Source organism: Capricornis sumatraensis, chromosome 8, assembly GCF_032405125.1.
Source record: "Capricornis sumatraensis isolate serow.1 chromosome 8, serow.2, whole genome shotgun sequence".
Taxonomy (NCBI): Eukaryota; Metazoa; Chordata; class Mammalia; order Artiodactyla; family Bovidae; genus Capricornis; species Capricornis sumatraensis.
Genome location: NC_091076.1, coordinates 88576293 through 88595078, shown reverse-complemented (window position 1 = coordinate 88595078; position 18786 = coordinate 88576293). Strand labels below are relative to the sequence as shown.

The 18786-nt window shown below is 50.8% G+C and overlaps 1 protein-coding gene across 4 annotated transcripts; it reads left to right on the top strand.

The window, feature by feature from the left end:
* The first annotated feature begins 236 nt into the window (after window positions 1–236).
* NFE2L1 (NFE2 like bZIP transcription factor 1) lies at window positions 237–13730 on the top strand. Of its 4 annotated transcripts, none has more exons than XM_068976697.1 (6): window positions 237–353; window positions 1812–2836; window positions 7530–7712; window positions 8130–8219; window positions 8443–8601; window positions 9434–13730. In XM_068976697.1, exons 2-6 carry the CDS (start codon window positions 2327–2329, stop codon window positions 10781–10783), a joined length of 2292 nt encoding a protein of 763 aa, XP_068832798.1. In that variant the 5' UTR covers window positions 237–353; window positions 1812–2326; the 3' UTR covers window positions 10784–13730. The 4 variants fall into 4 exon arrangements, with proteins under 4 accessions (XP_068832798.1, XP_068832795.1, XP_068832799.1 ...); XM_068976694.1 differs by having other exon boundaries at window positions 7497–7712; XM_068976696.1 differs by lacking the exon at window positions 237–353 and adding an exon at window positions 665–759 and having other exon boundaries at window positions 7497–7712.
* The last annotated feature ends 5056 nt before the right edge of the window (window positions 13731–18786 follow it).

The window sequence follows — 18786 nt, the reverse complement described above, 5'->3', positions numbered from 1 at the left end:
CACTTATTGGTGGGCCCACGCCGCGGGGCGGGCCTACATGCCAATTGGGCCATGGACCATGTCAGTCTTGAGAAACCGGTAAAGGGAGAAGGAGGCATACTCAGTCATTGGGCTCTCTTTACTATCAGTCAAAGCGACATCCGGCGACGGCCACCATCTCGGCTCTTTGATTGGAGAAACGTATTCTCGGGGAGGACGCGGAGGGCGGGCTTCCGAGTGAGGTGGAAGGAGGGGGCGGGGAGGGAAGCGGAGGCTGGCGAGCTCTAGGCCGGCCGGCGGTGGCGGCTGCAAGGCCTGGACTCGGGCTGAGGGCTTGCTGTGGTGGTAGCGGCGGACGCCGAGCTCAGCAGCGGGTATCAAGCACATTTCTTTCCCTAACGGGAGGGGCGCAGCGCCGCGGGACCGAGGCTTACAGAGTGAAGGGCGGCGGGGTGGAGCTGAGGGGCAGGAGGCGGGAGCGGGCGGCCGAGCGGGGTTTGCCTCGGGGCCGGGCCCTGGGCCTGGCAGGGAGGGGCCGAAAGGCCGTGGAGAATTCCAGCTCCGGGGTGGGTTGGACTGGGGAGGGCTGAGGGCCTGAGAAGGCGTGGTGTTAAGCCCATGCTTGGGAGCGGGGTGGGGCCATAGGGGCGGAGGGCGGGGTGGGGTTTGGCCGCCCCGGTGGGTCAAGGCCAGGAAAGTAGCACTTGTTCTCTGCTGCCCAGAAGGCTAGAAGCCGAGGCGCCAGGAGCGGCATGGCGATTTGGTCCCAGCCGGACTCGGGTATCCGGGGCAGGGTGGGACCGGGCTCAGACCTGGCATTACTCGATCTTTAAGGGACCTCGTCCGGTTTCTGGAACTTAATTGTTCTTGGGAGGTTTTTAGTAGTAAATTGCGTGAGAACTGGAGGGTAGTGTAAGCAGGAATTCTGGGTCGCAGTTATGTTTACTCTAACCAGATAAAGGGTGTGTGTGTCTGTCTGTCTGTCTTTGGGTATGTGTGTGTCTTTTTCCCTTTAGAATGAAGTTGGTAGGTGGGTCAGCCTTGGAGATCAGAGGGCTATGTCTTGGTTTATAAGGTTAATGGAAGCTCAAAAGTAGAGACTAGAACTGAAAGGCAGGTTTACTCCCTCCCCACTTGGCTGTCTGGGTTGAAGAGTTGGCCATATCCTTCTGATTTGGATCAGAAGGTCACATGAATGAAAATAAAACATGCGTATTCAGATTCTGGACAGAATAATCCTGTTACAGACCCCTTCTCATCCCACCAGTACCCCCACTTTTTTTTTAATGTGAAAGTAATAGGAAAGAGAAATCAGATTTTAAAGTTGGGGAAACAAAAGGTGTTATTCTTTTCTGTGGTGGTGTTCTTTCACACTCCCACGCATTAATAAATTCTCCTAAGAACTTGAAGGGACAAGAATTATAGGCAGTTTTATCCTGAGAGATGGGAAACAAACTTTATGTTAAGATAGGAAATGGACTTCTCATGCTAAAAATAGAAGCTGGGTAGCGTGTAATGGGGTGGGGGAGGGTTGGTAAATCAGATAACATGTAAAACATTTTGGATGCCCTGGGCCTGCTTATCCAAAATGAGCTACCTTTTAGAGCATCACAAAATTAATATCCAGATATTGAGATCCCTTGTGAGCAGTACCCTCTTTTCATAGTTGTTCCATCTGTACAGGATTTTGTGGGTTTTCTGGGAGTATAACTGGATTTATTTTTTAATAAAGAGATAAAAGTGGCCTTTTAATATGTTTCTTACCTTTTGCCTTGATCCTGGTATGAAAATTATAGAACCTTATCCTGTTGCTTTTGTGATTCCTGTTTCAGGTTTCTCTGGAAACCCCCCTGGTAAGTGTGGAGGAGGCGGGACACTCTGACCCAAGACAAAAGGCCTGTAGCTCCAGCCAAAGAAAATAAACCTTAGGAAGGAGAAGGAGAAAAAAAAAATCCTCAGCTGTTTCTGAGAACAGCCTGCAGTGGAATCTACAGAATCTACAGAGAGGACAACTAACGTGAGTGAGGAAGTGACTGTATGTGGACTGTGGAGACAGTAAGTCACGTGGGCCTTGAGGGCCTGGACTGGGTTAGCAACAGCTGTACTTTCAGAGGTGAGGTGTCAAGAAGGGAAAAGTGAATGTGGTCTGGAGTGTGGCCTTGGCTCCAAGGGGCGTGTTTTCCTCTGAGGCCATCAGGGAGCTCAGCCCCTGTGTTCTGCCAGGGTGGGGTACAGGGTTTGGCACTGAGGAGGGTGACTTGCTGGCTGGAGCAGCAGAGCAGTGGCCTTGATTTGTCTTTCAGAAGATTTAAAAACCAAAAAACATAAACATTCTGGTCCTTCAGCAATGCTTTCTCTGAAGAAATACTTAACGGAAGGACTCCTCCAGTTCACCATTCTGCTCAGTTTGATTGGGGTACGGGTGGACGTGGATACTTACCTGACCTCACAGCTCCCCCCGCTTCGGGAGATCATCCTGGGGCCCAGTTCTGCCTATACTCAGACCCAGTTCCACAACCTGAGGAATACCTTGGATGGCTATGGTATCCACCCCAAGAGCATAGACCTGGACAATTACTTCACTGCCCGGCGACTCCTCAATCAGGTGAGGGCCCTGGACAGGTTCCAGGTGCCAACTACTGAGGTTAACGCCTGGCTGGTCCACCGGGATCCAGAGGGATCTGTCTCTGGCAGCCAGCCCAGCTCAGGCCTCGCCCTCGAGAGTTCCAGTGGTCTCCAAGATGTGACAGGCCCAGACAACGGGGTGCGAGAAAGCGAAACGGAGCAGGGATTCAGTGAAGATTTGGAGGATTTGGGAGCTGTAGCCCCTCCAGTCAGTGGAGACTTAACCAAAGAGGTTAGTGGCAATGTGGAGGGGTGGTGGGAAGGGTCTGAGGTTGGGGGGGTGGGTTGGGCTGGTGCTGAAGGAGTATGGTTGTTGTACTAAGCCCTGTAAAGAACCAGAGCGGTTCCAAGGAGTCTCGGGCATTGTTCTTGGTTAGGAATGGGCTGGGTTGTCTGACTAGAATCGACCCACCTCTAAATCTACTGTCAGGGCAGTGGGAGGTTCCTAGAACATGCCTGTGTGTTTACTGCTTGGATTTCAACATGAGGCCTGGGGTGGGGGAGGGAGTCATGTTGTGATGGGCTTTGATGCGCTGTATATCTGTTGCTAAGACACAGATATTTTGTGGACTGTTGCCTTGTACCTCCCCCCACATCAAAACACACATACATATCCTAAAGTTCTCCTCCTTTGTGGTCAGGCGTGTTGTTGTTGTAAGGTCCTGATAAGTCGGCTCTCCTGGGCCTGAGCCAGGGGGTAGATTTAGATAGTTATTCTTGGCCAGGAGAGGGCCAGGCTCCCATTCTTTGCTAAAGGCCTATTGCAGGGAGTAGGGACGGGAGGGCTGGAAGCTAGAAGAGAAACTGCATTCTGCTGCTGAAGTCAGCTTGCTTTGAACTGTCAGAGATCTGAATTCCTGACGAGTGGCTGACATTCTGTTCTGGAAAGAAGGTGATGCAGTTGCCTTTAAGAGTGTTAAATGGCTTCTGCTGCCCCTGCTCCACCAGTGTGATAAGATGGCTTTGAACTCTGCTTTTGACCCTGTCTTGCCATGCAGTCTTAAGGAGCTTGGGAAAAGGTCTGCTTTGCTTGCCCGGCTTTTAGGGAAAGAGGGATTGTACTGGGCTGGGTTTTCCAGGGCTGAGTCTTGAAGCAAGGGTGCATGGGGGGAGTGTTTGGGAAGAAGAGGGTATGGAGATACATTGAAACTTTTACAGAAGCTGTAGAACTTGGCTCTCTCTACCAATCAGACCAGGTTTTGCCTCCCACCCTCCCTTCAAGTCTGTTCCTGAGTTCAGTTTTCTGAATATTAGTGATTGTCAAATCATGTAGTGACTGTCAAATCATGTGGCTTCCTCTGGGCCCGTGGTCCTCAACTGGGGATGATTTTGTGGTATCAGGGGACATGTGGCAGTGTGTAGAAACAGATTTGGTTGTCACAACTGGAAAAGGTGTAATTGGGATCTAGTTGGGAGAGGCATGGGATACTGCTGAATTTCCTAAAAAGCATAGGACAGCCCCTAAATAACAGATTGACCTGGCCCCAAACGTCCATGGTGGCAGGGTTGCTCTGTGCTTAGCTGGCTCATACTAGCTCTGCTTTGAGGGAGACGAGAGTTATCTGAGCCAGGGGGCCGGGAGCGCTGCTTGCCTTGCAGTGCCTCTCTGCTGAGATTCTTACAGTGCCACCTCTCTTTTGCTTTCTCTGTTCTTTTCCTTCAAATGGGCTCCAGTCTGGCACAGTGTACCTCCCAGCCTCCTCTTCCATCCCCCCACCCCATGGTAGCTCCTCAAGGGTTGAGTATAACTGGGCTTGGGAACTCTGCTCCTGGGAACCCTGCAGGCGTAGCTTCATTCCTCTTCCTACTGGAAGCTCTCCTGGGATTTCTTGGCCTTCGTGAAGTTCATTCTTTGCCTGACCCCAGGCCTTCACCGTTCCCTTTGGAGGTTGAGGATGGGTCAGCATTAGGGGCCCAGGCTGGGTATGGGGGAAGGGAGGATTATTGTGTCTAGAACAACATTTCCTCAGCAACTCAGGGATAAAAATACCCAGGTCCAGAGCATGTGACAAGCACTGCTGGAGCTGGTATTATCCCCGGGGTGGCAGCACACCCCTGCTGCCAGGCCTATTCGATGGACAGCTATAGCCCAGGCCCTTGTCAGGGATAGGATTCCCCTCGAGGTTGGCACTCTGCCCAGAGCGGGGGGTGGCCTGTGTACAGCTCTTAGCAGGCGAGGAGGAGCAGTCTGTGACCGTGGAGAACATACTGTCCCTGACCTGACCTTAGGTGCAAGGGGAGCAGCAGTGAGTATGGGAGCCAGAATTGTGACCCTGATCCTGCCAGGGTCTTATTTTCTGCTTTAGAGATGTGAGCTGGGGCTCAGGCAGAGAATGCTCTTGAAAACAGCTGGGGTTAAGGGTGGGGGGTGGGGGGGCAGGGGATGTTTTTGTGTCCAGGACTTTGCAGAGCACCCTTCATGCTGGCCTTCAGGCTCCTGTCTGCCTCTTGCCTAGGCCTGCCCAGCACCATGACATCCCTGCCTGTGTGTGTGGATGGCTTCCCCCTTCCTCTCATCTGGCCTGCTCTGGGGTGACAAAACCCCTGGTTCCCAGTGGATCTGGACGCACTGGGTTCCTGCCCAGCCTAGCTTTGATCCTTGGGCTTGAGGACGACTGGCCACAGCCCTACAGAGGAATGGGAAAACTCCTTCCACTTCCAGGGAAGAACTTAGATTCCCAGGGAAGCTGCAGGAGGAGTGTCTGTCCAGTCCTGAGTGGGCTGGGTAAGCAGGATGCGACAGGAGGGAGAGTGGCACCCCTTCCCCCCAGGGCTCTCTCACTGCGCCACCCAGGCTGGCTGACTGGGCTGGGTGGGGCTGCCCGCCCCTGGGTGCGTCTCCTTGAGGAGACGGAGGCGGCCCAGGGATGGGCTGGTTCCTTGCGGCAGCTTCTCCAGCTGCCCTGGTGCAGAGATTGGCTCCCGGCTGCAGCTAGGTAACAGGCGGTGGGAGGGGATTGGCTCCTTCCGCATCTCCAGCGGAGACTTGGGGGAGGAGATTGGCTCTCGTCGAAGCCTAGGTAACGACAGTGGGAGGGGATTGGCTCTTTCCGCAGCCCAGCTGCTGACCTGGGGGAGGGGATTGGCTCTCTGCAGCCTCAGCAGTGACCTGCGGGGTGGGAGGGGGAGGGGATTGGCTCCTTGCTGCAGCCTAGGTAACAAGTTTGGGGGGCATGGGAAGGGGGAGAAAGGGAGGAGCGGGAGGATAGGCCCAGGAGGGAGCTTGCTTTCCTCTGCAGCTTGAGCACGGAGCATGGGGTGGGAGTCCCATCTCACTGCAGCCTCTGCGGTGAGCTCAGGGTGGGGGCTGCCAGGCGCCTGAGTGGAACTGGGGTTGTGAGGTGGGAGGGGGCTGCTTCAGGATGGAGAAAGGGGGCTGGGCTGGGCCGCCCAGGCAGCAGCACGGGCGGGGCACCCTTCTTGGGCCCCTCGGAGCTAGCAAGGGGCCACCTTTCCAGCCTGGTTTGCTCCTTGAGAGCCAAGAGCTCCTTGGAGCCCCCTGTCCGGCTTCCCGGCACCAGCTGCCCTGGGGCTCATCTCGCAGACCATGACCCGCCTGGACCGCAGCTCTCACAGTGGTGGGGGCCATGCCAAAGGGAGCCGGCCCCTTAACTCTTTGGTGGCTGGTCACCGGGTGGCCCAGCCCCCCTCTGCTCCTGGGTCCAGGGCTTCTGTTCAGGTTGGTGTGTGTGGGGAGACTGGGGGTGGGGGAGACACCTGGGAGGTCTTAGAGTTACGGTGGGAAAGAAATGTCTGGTCAGAGCTAGGGAGGTGGGTCTAAGCTCTAAACTAAGGATAATGTTTTATGGAAAGTATCTGCCTTTTAACATCTGAGTGGAAGGCAACAATTCAGGGTTTCTTCAGCCACATGCATGTATAGGAAATCCAAATGTCTCTTATTTATTGGGGTTGTGTGCTGGTATGCTGGGTGGCAATGGGGGTGGCAGTTGGAGCAGGAACTGATCGGAAGGCGCCAGGGTAGAGTGGGAGGGAGGCATTTTGGTGCCCAAGGCGGCATTTGTGGCTGGGCGGTGATGGGGGCTATGTCCTTGAGTGGGTTGACTGATGGCAGTCAGTGAGTCCTGGGGTGTGGTAAGGGAGTGAGCACTGGTGTGAGGGGACACTGTGGGGCTGGCCTTGGCAGGGGTGGGGTGCCCAGTGAGGATCATCTGACTGCCTGAGGCTCTCCGGGGATTGAGGCGGCTTGCTGGGATCAGCTGAGAGTGGGCATTCTAGCAGGGATGGATCTTGAGGTGAGCCTGGGCTAAGAGTTGTGGGTGTTCATCCATACTCCTGCCTCAGCCAGCGAAAAGGGGAATGGCTGTAGGAAGGGCTGGAGGTAGCCTGTGGTTGTCATTGGTTGCATCAGGTGGTTGCAAATGCAGGGATTTTCCTCTCCAGCCCACCCCACCCCTTTATGCAAATACAATGGCACCATAGGCTGATGCAAGCCTGGCCACTGCGAAGTGATTCTGCTTCACAGTTCACCCTTGGTTGCCATGGCCATCTTTCTACAAACCAAGTTTAAGGGATTCCCATTCCCAAAATGAGAGGTGTCTTCTGCTTCGCCTCCTTCTTAAGTTGTGGTGAGATTGCCCCGCCTTTTGGCCTGGCTGTGTTTCTGGTCCAGATGCTAAGTGCACAGGCTAGTTTGGTGATAGTCATGCTAGAGGTTTTTGCTAGCTCTCTTTTTGTTTTGGAGGGGGGTGTCTGGAAATAGATGAATGAATCCTTGCTGGTACGGAGGGGACAGCAGAAGAAGCTGGCAGGTGTAGACTGGGAGCGACCCCACCCAGGAGTAGCTGGGGTGATGCTTGGAGGGACTTCTGAGGGGCAGGACAGGGAGGGGCCCCAGGACCCCAGAGCTAAAGTCATGGTGCTCTGTCTTTCAGGACATAGATCTGATTGACATCCTTTGGCGACAGGATATTGACCTGGGGGCTGGGCGTGAGATTTTTGACTACAGTCATCGCCAGAAGGAGCAGGATGTGGATAAGGAACTGCGAGATGGAGCAGAGCAAGAGGACACATGGCCAGGCGAGGGTGCAGAAGCTCTGGCTCGAAACCTGCTAGTGGATGGAGAGACCGGGGAGAGCTTCCCTGCACAGGTACTCCCACCTCTGCCTCCTTCTAGAAACTTCTCTCTAGAGAAGGCAGTGTGTGTCTGTGGGATGGGCCTGAATGTGTACCTTGGGTTGGGATCTCTAAGTCACAGCGGTGGCTGAGGAAGTGGGAGTGGAAGAGCCGAAGCAGCAGTGGAGGGGCCACACCTCACAAAGAAGAGCACAGGGAGGCAGAGCACCTAGTGGCTGTCTGCTGGCATCAGAGCCCTCCCGCTCGCTCTCTCCTCCCCTGGAGTTTGGGACTTGGGGCCAGCCGACAGCCTGGGGACGTAGGGAGAGTGTAGCCCTATGACCACACAAGGCCTCCTTCCAGCTTTCCCTTGGAAAGGCTGGGGAAGGGGCTTTGGCCCACAGGCAGCCAAGGCCTGGGTCAGTCAGACTTAACAGTTGCTGTTGCCACAGGTGCCTGGTGGGGAGGACCAGACAGCCCTGTCCTTGGAAGAGTGCCTTAGGCTGCTGGAGGCCACCTGCCCCTTTGGGGAGAATGCTGAGGTGAGCAGGACTCTAGGGAGAGCCCACTGAGCCAGCGGGGTAGCCTGCACATGGTGTGTCTCTGTGGCTGCCTGAGGGGCCAGCTTTTGGTGTTGGCCCTATCCTGGCTGCTGGGGGTGAATGCAGAGGAAGGAAGATACAGAGCCTCAGGCGGTAGTCTCTGGGAGGAAGCAGAAGGTGGTCTTTCCTCCTCCCTTGTTAAACCTTCTGTGTTTTGCCCTAGTTTCCGGCAGACATTTCCAGCATAACAGAAGCAGTGCCTAGTGAGAGTGAGCCCCCAGGTCTTCAGAACAACCTTTTGTCTCCTCTGCTGACTGGGACAGAGTCGCCATTTGATTTGGAACAGCAGTGGCAAGATCTCATGTCCATCATGGAAATGCAGGTAGGATTATCAGAACCAGGCACAAACCTGTCAGACTTTGTGTGGAGTATCTTCGTTTTCAGTTGCTTTTCCTCTTCTGGGTAAAGAAAGAGTAACACCTTTCTGATTGATAAGAAAAGTGGGGATACTGAGGTGTAACTGTCCAGGTGTCTCATTGGGGCAGCAGTGGGTGGATTCAGGATTGGGGTTTGGGAAAAGCAGCCCCGGGACTGAGGCTTCTAAAGCAGGCCTGCCTCCTAGGTGCACCGTCTTCCTTTCCTTCAGGCAGGTAATCACTTGGCTAGGTGTTTCCTAGATTGAGCATTAAAGCAGGCTGACATTCCTGCAGTCCTTTGCAGCCATTGTCAGGTCACTTGGCCCTCACATCATCTTGCTGGCCCTTTTATTATTTAAAGGTGAGGACACTGAACTCAAAGAGAGGCTGAGTGAAATGCTTCTGGTCTTCCAGCAAGTGGTGCAGCTAGGCTGTCTCACTGCAGGCCCAGGTGTTCTCTTCACTGTGCTGATTTTGCAGTGTTAGGAGCTTTTTTCCTCTCCTGTCATGATGGGGGAGTCTGACCAGAGGTGACCGGGAGCCCATCAGTCCTGCCTTGGGGGGAGTTCACAGGGAGGAACCCATCTCTGCCAGCCATGGTAGATCAAGTGGGGCTGGGAGCTGGGGCTGGGAGCTGAGGCTGCTCCAAGCCCCACTTGATGGGCTCTGGTTTCCCATCTCTTGCATTTATACCCAGGCGGCCATGCCTGTGTTGGGTGCCTGCTAGTGTGAGCCCCCAGCCACACCAGGGGAGGGAATCTGCGCAGAGTGAATGGTGATGCTCGTCTCTCCTCCCAGGCCATGGAAGTGAACACATCAACAAGTGAAATCCTGTATAATGCCCCTCCAGGAGACCCACTGAGCACCAACTACAGCCTTGCCCCCAACACTCCCATCAATCAGAATGTCAGCCTGCATCAGGCATCCCTGGGGGGCTGCAGCCAGGACTTCTCACTCTTCAGCCCAGAGGTGGAGAGCCTGCCTGTGGCCAGCAGTTCCACACTGCTCCCGCTGGTCCCCAGCAATTCCACCAGCCTCAACTCCACCTTTGGTTCCACCAACCTGGCGGGGCTCTTCTTTCCGCCACAGCTCAATGGCACGGCCAACGACACAGCCGGCCCTGAGCTGCCTGATCCGCTGGGGGGTCTGTTAGATGAAGCCATGCTGGATGAAATCAGCCTGATGGACCTGGCCATAGAAGAAGGCTTTAACCCGGTGCAGGCCTCCCAGCTCGAAGAAGAATTCGATTCTGACTCAGGCCTCTCCTTGGACTCCAGCCATAGCCCTTCCTCCCTGAGCAGCTCTGAAGGTAGTTCCTCTTCCTCCTCCTCTTCGTCCTCCTCTTCCTCCTCGTCTGCTTCTTCCTCAGCCTCTTCCTCCTTTTCTGAGGAAGGTGCCGTGGGCTATAGCTCTGACTCTGAGACCTTGGATCTGGAAGAGGCTGAGGGCGCTGTGGGCTACCAGCCTGAGTATTCCAAGTTCTGCCGCATGAGCTACCAGGACCCGTCTCAGCTCTCCTGCCTGCCCTACTTGGAGCACGTGGGGCACAACCACACGTACAACATGGCGCCCAGTGCCCTCGACTCTGCTGACCTGCCGCCCCCCAGCACTCTCAAGAAGGGCAGCAAGGAGAAGCAGGCCGACTTCCTGGACAAGCAGATGAGCCGGGATGAGCATCGAGCCCGAGCCATGAAGATCCCGTTTACCAACGACAAGATCATCAACCTGCCTGTGGAGGAGTTCAACGAGCTGCTGTCCAAGTACCAGCTGAGCGAGGCCCAGCTGAGCCTCATCCGTGACATCCGGCGCCGCGGCAAGAACAAGATGGCGGCGCAGAACTGCCGCAAGCGCAAGCTGGACACCATCTTGAACCTGGAGCGGGACGTGGAGGACCTGCAGCGTGATAAAGCTCGGCTGCTGCGGGAGAAGGTGGAGTTCCTCCGGTCCCTGCGGCAGATGAAGCAGAAGGTCCAGAGCCTGTACCAGGAGGTATTTGGGCGGCTGCGGGATGAGAACGGGCGGCCCTACTCGCCCAGTCAGTACGCGCTCCAGTACGCCGGGGACGGCAGCGTCCTCCTCATCCCCCGCACCCTGGCCGACCAGCAGGCCCGGCGGCAGGAGAGGAAGCCGAAGGACCGGAGAAAGTGAGCCTGGGGAGGAAGGGGGTTGACGCTCGCCGAGATGGGAACTGGAGAAGGGCTGGGCCTGGACCTGGACCTACAGCGGGGACTTGAATGCCTTCTTATCCAATAGATCTTCTCAGAGGGGATGACTGCGGGTCAGTGGACAGGAAGAGGCAGGCGCTGTCGGGTTCAGCTTCCCCCGCTGAGGGGGTGGAAGTGGCCAGACCGCCTGGGTGGACGGGGCCCTCACCCCTGCCCCTTTCCTTCAGGGGAAGGGTGGTGCTGGCATTGCTGGGCGCCGGCAGATGGGAAGGAAGGGACTTGTGAGAGGAGGGGGAGGTAGTAGAAAGGCAGTCTCATTTCCGGGAAGGAAGGAAGGGGAAGAAAAATCAAAGCGGGAAGAAAATCAAAGGGCAGGTTAAATAGGCTCTGGCCAGGATTCCAGGCATCAGGTTTTAGGGGAGACTAGATCATTTGGTGTGAGTAAACCCCACTTCACCCCAGGGGAGGGGTGGAACACGGAGTGGGTTCTGGGAGGGGCTTCTGAACTCTCCTGCCCCTGCACTTCGGCATCCCTGAAGGGGAGCTCTTGGATGATGTTTTCTGTGAGGTTTCGGTCATGGGGGAGCCACTGGGACCCGACACTGACTTGAAGAGTTAGGATGAAACAAACGGTAGACAGGCGAGGGTCAGGCCCTGTGTTGCAGCAGCCCCAGCCAAGCATGCCACTCAGCTGCCCTGCCATCCGCCTTCCTCTGCCCAGTCACCCCTGAGCCAAGGCTCCCACATCTCCACCAGAGCCTGCATGTGAATGCTGTTCTCTTCCTGCCCGCGTGCCCCTGCCCCTCAGCGGCTGCCTGGAGTTCTTCTGCAGCTGGGGTGCTGGGCCTGCAGCCTCCTGGGAGCTGCTCTGAGGCAGGGGGTGATGTGGAGAAGCCAGGCAGTATTCAGCACAACACTGGGGAGTGACCCTTCCCTCAGGCCTCCCCCACCAACTGGGCTTGTCACTGGAAAGAAAAAAAATATGAAACCCAGCAACGACGACAAAAACTAGTCCTTTTAGAGTTTCTTGCGCTTTGATTTTTTTTTTTAGGGTTTGAGCCCTGTTTCACTTATAGGGTCTAGAATGCTTGTGTTGAGTAAAAAGGAGATACCCCAATATTCAAAGCTGCTAAATGTTCTCTTTGCCATAAAGACTCCGTGTAATCGTGTGAACACTTGGGATTTTTCTCCTCTGTCCCGAGGTCTCTGTCTGCTTTCTTTTTGGGTTTCTTTCTAGGAGAATGAGAAGTGCATGTAAGAGGGGCTGAGGGTACCCCTTCCCCAAGGCTGTTGGCCACAGGCAGCTTCTCCGTACCCCGGTTTAGCAAGGGCTTCTGGCAGACTGCCTGGGGGAGGCAGAGAGGGGAGCGCCAAGGTGACCAGGTGGTTCCTGGACCCATGTCTTTGCTGCCTACTGCCGTCCCCACCTCTGCCTGGGTCTAGAGCATGGTCTGCCCCAGACTGACAGGAATGAGTTCAAGTGGGGGAAGCACTGATTCTCTTCCCCACTTGGAGGGGGAGGCGTTCTAACTGAGCAGTAGGGATAGAAGGCATGAGCCTGGGAAGTGCTTTTATAAATTATTTCCTTGTAGATTTATTTTTAATTTATCTCTGTGACCTGCCAGGGAGAGGAGAGAGAGAGAGAGAAAGAAAGATGCTGTGAGCACATGACAAAATAAAATGAATGATTCATTCTCAAGTGCAATTTTTCCCTATTTTGAATTTAAACTGAGTGTAAAGGAAATAGGCCCCAAGAGGAGAGCACTGACCACTGTGGCTAAGGCAAAGCTCTTACGGGAAGGTGGGTGAAGAGTGGGGGAGGTTGACAACTCAGTCTTAAATACTGCATTAAATCTTCCAAAAATGAGTTTATTACCTTTTTGTAGGGCTTGCCAGCTGAATCCTTTTAGAGGAAGAATTCAGTGTCCTTTGGCCTTGTTCTCATAGGGCTGGGCGGGTTTCGTCACGTGGCCCAGCTCCTTACCTGTCCCCCTGCGGCAACTCCAGTTCTAACACGGACCATGCTGTTACTTCTCGGGTGGTCCCACCTGCCAACTGGAGCGCAGTCAGTGACGACAGTGAGGATGGAAACCTGAGGGATGGACGGACCGGCGCATGCCAGGCCCTCCATTGGAACAGCAGGGCCCCAGAACTAGAGAAACAGACAGTTTGACCCCAGGGTTTAAGGCATTTGAAATCCTTTCCAGCTGAGGTGACCAGAATCTTCTCCCTCTAAAAACCAAAAGTGTATGAAGTGGTGAATGCTTTAAGGTACCAGATGGTTGTTAGGACTGCCTCATGCCCATCTATGGTAGGTACTTTACAAATGCCCAAGTAATGAATGGGCCACTTGGCAGTCTCTGTGAGATTACCAGACAAGGTTTTGGGCTGGAGGCTGTGTTCTCTATTATGAAACCTGTGATCTGGAACTCCCCATGTACCACTGTGTGACCTGGTTCCGTGATGCTACAAGAGTTTATTCTGTGGGGTGGAATAGAATTCTGGGAATAAGGCTGAGCTCTTAATTTGTTTCAATTTACAATGGCTTCCCACCCCCTCCTCCCCCAACCCTAGTTGGAAGGGGTTGGTTGGTCCTATCAAGTAAGAGCTGTTTCCTAAGGCAAAAAGAGGAGGCAGCAGAGGATGAAATGGTTAGAGAGCATCACCGACTCGATGGACATGAATCATGAATTTGAGCAAACTGGGAGAGGATAGGGAAGCCTGGCGTGCTATAGTCCATGGGGTTGCAAAGAGTTGGACATAATTTAGCGACTGAACAACAAAACTTGACTGTAAACCAAATAAAACAGATTTTAAAGGGAAAAAAGGCTAAAAATTAAGTTGGAAAAACTGCTGATAAAAATATATAGAAAACTGTGACAAGTAAAATTCAGAGTAATGTCTTTGTATTCCTTCTAGATACATGTATACATATTTTTGTTTAGTACACAATTAGGCTTTAACTTTAGTTTTGCAACTTGTTAAACTTTTTTTCTTTTTTTTTTTTTAGCTTTTAAGAGAAAAATGCCTTACCTCCCCTTTGCTAGTGTTGCTTCTGGTCTGAGAAAGTATGTTTTGGTCACCCCCTTCCCTCATGGCCCCTTATGGAGAGATGTACAGCTGTGTCTGGGAGCTTGCTGATTAGCTGGGGCTTTGAGCCAAGTTGGTCAGCACCACTGTGGGGCTGACCTCTTTTTGCTGTTGGCAGGTGGAGTGGGTGTTCCAGCTTCAAGGCTTTTTCTGGCAGGAAGAAGCAGGAAGAAGATACGAGAACTCAAGTAAGGCCTGTGAAAGCTGTTGCACCTGAGTCAGGAAGTGACACAAGGTCCTAGAGTTCACAGGGAGATGAGTAGGCCTCAGGACCAAACTTCCGGGTGCCTTTTTGGGTAGGGGTCAAAAGCTTGCTTTGTCTTGAGTTTAGTTCTGTGCGTCATTCAAACTGATTTTCCCACACATCTTTAATTATGTAAGGCAGTGGAAGTAAATCCTTTTTTTTTTTTTCAGGCTTTGTGGGGTCTTAGTTCCTCAATGGGTGATCCAACACTTACCCCCTGCATGGAGTCTTAATTGCTGGACCGCCAGGAAAGTCCCAGATCCTTTGTTTCAGTCTCTGCCCCACATAAGGTCTTACTACTGAAACCAAGGCTATTTCAGTATCAATAAAATAGATCTTCAATAAAAATAGAAAAAAAACCCCACACAGAACCGAGGGGAAAAACAGAAATCTAGAGACATGCTCCAGTGTCAAGACCTGGCCTTCATAGCTGACTCCTTGCTTGTCCTGGGGAAAGCTGAACAATTAAAAACAGCTGTTGAATGAGGAGGTACTTACCATGGAGTCCTCTTAGGCGGCCTTCATCCCTGCTTTTACCACCCACAGCTACAGCAGACCTGCTCTTCAGGTCTGTTTGGCAAGTAGCTGGAAAAACAAGTGCCTTGTAGAAAAGTGTCTCCACCACCCTATTTTAACTCATCCAGTAGGGACTGACCTAGAGCAACAGCTTCAGAAGCTCAGACTAAATACATAGTTCTAGGGCATTGACGCTATGCAGGTACTGAAAGGGGTACCAGGTTGGGGTCTGCCTTCTTGGAAGTCATTTTCACAACCCAGTGTAGACATGCTCTAGCAAAATCTGTGTTTGATTACTGATTATGATGAGTGGTTAAGCGTTTTTTTCCTATCCCTGATCTATCTGGGAAGTGAAAGGGACTCAGACCTTCAACTTGTCACTTTGTCAGTGTACCAAGCACCCTTCTTTCACTTCCACTTCTCACACACAGGTGTCCTCCTTTCCTCTAGTTCTGAACCTTTCAGTAGACAATGAGCATGTGGGGACTGAGGGGATAATGTGAAACTTACGCGTGGTTTGAGTTCGTCCTTATTAGATCTAGGACTTTGAAAGTTCTGCCTGAAGTAGTGGAGAAACATAAATCTAGTGTACAAGTTGCCGCCAGTGGAGTGAGAATATGGGCCCTTGCTGAAGAGGTGCATTTTCACAATCAGTAGGATAGAAACCCTTGTCTTTTTGAGTGTGCAGACATACTGTCTTAAAGCTGGTTCTTTTCCAGTCTAACTGTATAATGGAGTAGGCTACATGGTATTTGTTACTAATTCCAGTTTCTGTTTCAACCAAGGAAATAAAATCTAGTTCATCTGGAGAGAGGGAGAAAAGACCCAAGTGTTGGGGCTCTGCCTTTTAAACAAATTTAATGAGGCTAATTCAGTTGTCTCAACAAGCCTTCCAATCTTCAGCTAGGGGCTGAAGCAGTAACTGAAGCTATAGGCCCATGTCCCAGAGCCCTAAAGTAGCCCAGCCTGATCTGTGGCTATGCAAAACAGTAAACAGGGCAGGACTGGTCAAAGTCAACTAGGATTTTAAAATCCTCATGGCATGAACAGTAGCTTTGGTACTATCACAAACTATGCAAACCAACAAGGTCAGAATGCAGACTCAGACCTGTTGGTGAATTAACACTAGCTATTTATTAAGAAAAACTAGTCAGAATATATTGTAAACTTGAATGTTTTAGCCTTGCCTCAGAGTTCTGCCACCTAACTGGCCTAAGCCAAAAAAAAAAAAAGAAAAAAGAAAAGCCTTAGAAACATTCCTTGCTCTACTTTCTTCAAGCAGGGCCAACTATGCTTTTTATCCCAGAAGGATGTTTTTTTTTTTTTTTTTTCCAGATTTCATTTGCTTTCAATACCCATCAGTTTACTCAAAAGGAGGCCCTAGGCCAAGTCGATTAAAAGTCAAACAGATGAGAGAGAAAACAACTCTGAACTCTTTGGCTAGGGAATCACTAACTTTTAGAGAAAACCTTGCTGGACAGTCATACCAAGGTGATGTGCAGATCAGAGACTGATGGTTGTCTAAGGATCTTAAGCTCCTATATCACACTTCTTACCACACACCAGAACATCAGGATGCTAAAAGAAAAGGTGAAGGAAGCCAAGACTTCCTTTTACTTAGTAAGCTGAATGCTGGCCTGGTAGTGGTATTTGTATTTCAATCAAATTCTAGTGGCGGGAAAACACTGAGCCTAGACTTTAGTTCATTCCTATCAGTTCTGAGTTTTAAATGAGAACATCTTTATGAGAAGGCTGACTTGCATGCACATCAGATTAATATGACTTGATCAGATACGCTTGATCTCCAACGGCCCAGCTCCATACATAGTTCAGGATTTGGAGCCATTGCAGAAATTTGGATTTCAGAGTTCCACCAAATTATTTTGATGTAGCAATTTCTTCTAGCATTCCCCCTTTCTCTAAGAGGAAAATATACCTTATAATACAGATTCCCAGTGTCACAGACCATAAACTGTAAATGTGTTGTGTACATATGGTCAATGCTAACTAGCCAAGGGTTAAAATCAGTTGAACTCCAGTCTGAATGAGTTCTGGAATATAAGATTACATCTGAAAATAAGTACTTAAAAACTCAGCTATTAAAAATTATTTGTAATTGGTAGTCAAAACTTTCAAATGCCATTGGAAAGCAGAAAGAGTGTTTTTGTATTTATTAACTTGAAACTAAAGGCAGTAAAGGAGCAAGGTGTTTTCTCTTGACTGGCTTTGCCAGTGTCAGACAATGATTCTGTCATCAAATTAGTTAGCTCTTCTTCTGTAATGGTAACTAGGGCAACAAACTTAATATTATCTCCTTGACTCTTGGGCTAGAGGTCTATGATGATGTAGTTTTGTCAAAGGCGTCCAACATGTTTTTGCACATCTGAAGACATGCTCTACGAATACTTTCTGAAAGGAGACTTAAGATTTGTTGTGTCTATGTCTTATTTTTTCCCTAACACTTCTGCATGCATTTGTGGCTTCAACAATCACTTGAGAAGAATTTATCCTTCATTCTTGAGTCTAGAAATGTGTGGTAATTGGCTTTTAAAGATAACAAAATTGTGTTCCTTCACTTCAGTTTTCATTGCATGCATTATCAATTCCAGTGTCTTCCCTGGGAAAGAATATGGTTTCTTTTTAAAAATACTTATTTTTGTCTATGCCGAGTCTTGGTTGCTGTGCCCCGGCTTTCTCTAGTTGCTGTGCGTGGACTTCTCATTGTGATAGCTTCTCTTGTTGCAGAGGACAGGCTCCAGAGTGCACAGGCTCAGCAGTGTGGGGAATGCGCTTAAATGCCCCATGGCATGTAGGATGTTCTTGGACCAGGGATAGAACCTGTGTCCCCTTCATTTCAGGAGGATTCTTAACCACTGGACCACCAGCGAAGTCCTACAGTTTATTTGGGACAAATGCTATTAACTATTGAGTAGAGCTGAATTGATCTCAGTGGAAATCCTATTTCCCCTTTTGTAACTGACAAGAATCCAGTCCTGGACTTGCCTGGTGGTGCAGTGGATGATCCAGAAGATTCCACATGCCACGGAGTAACTTAAGCCTGTGCACCTCAAGTTCTGAGCCCATGTTCTAATAAAGCCCGCACACCCCAACTACTGAGTCTGCACGCTACAGCTACTGCAGCCTGTGCACCTAGAGCCTGTGCTCTCAACAAGAGCAGCCCCCAGCAACGAGAAGCCAGTGTGCTGCAAAGAGCAGTCCCCGCTCGCCCCAGCTAGAGAGAGCCCACACAGAGCAACAAAAGGCCCAGCGCAGCCAAAAAAAAGAATCTAGTTCTGTTTGGGGTCTAGAATTATAGGCAGCAAATGATGTTAAGAAAATGGATGACATTTTAATTCACTGATCAATCACAGGACCAATTCCTGAAAAGTCTGGAGAAGCTGGCTTTAGCTAAGGTCATACAAATTTATGATAACATTAGTCAGGATCTAAAGCTAACCCCCAAATCTGTGTTTCCAAACATATCACAGTTTGGAACTGCTACCAGGTCACAGACTGCTAAACATATTTTGAGCAGTATGAAGACAGAATGACGTGACAATCTCTATAAAAATTGTAAATGCTCAGTAAATACTAAATTAATATGGTGAGACCACTCAAAAGACTCACACCAGATACCAGATTTTCAAGCCTATAGTATTGAAAAACCATTCAAGTGTGCAGGTTGTTCCCAAAGAGGATCAATCTATAAAATAATAAAAGGCAAGGAGAGTTTCTAGCAAGATAAGACAAAAATCAAGGATTATAAATCTATATAGTTTTATTAAGACAAAAAACTGACAGTGTTGATATGAAGTTTACATTTAAACAAAAGTTTTCACAAAAACCTAACACACGCCTAAAAATTACAATGGAGTTCTAGATGCAGATCAAGACGATGTCAACAACGGATGGATCTCATGACTCAAGACAGCGTTTTGGATTTTAGTTAATTCTTAGGATTAAAAAAATTGTTTTAAAGTGAACCACTGCCCCAGTATGAAAATTTATCTTCTCCTGAGACCAGGGCTTTTGAAATCATTCAACTCTTGAACTTGTGCTGTCAGTGACTGAACCCTGCCACCAATGGTTTCAAAGTTCAAAAAACAGGCTCCAAGAGTTTTCCACCCTATGAGCAC

Excerpts from the sequence above, each read along its gene's own strand:
- NFE2L1 (XM_068976694.1), top strand. The coding sequence starts at position 2,327 with ATGCTTTCTCTGAAGAAATACTTAACGGAAGGACTCCTCCAGTTCACC. Across the intron at positions 2,837-7,496 it reads GTGGAGACTTAACCAAAGAG|GACATAGATCTGATTGACAT; the intron begins GTTAGTGGCAAT and ends TCTGTCTTTCAG. Across the intron at positions 8,602-9,433 it reads TGTCCATCATGGAAATGCAG|GCCATGGAAGTGAACACATC; the intron begins GTAGGATTATCA and ends CTCTCCTCCCAG.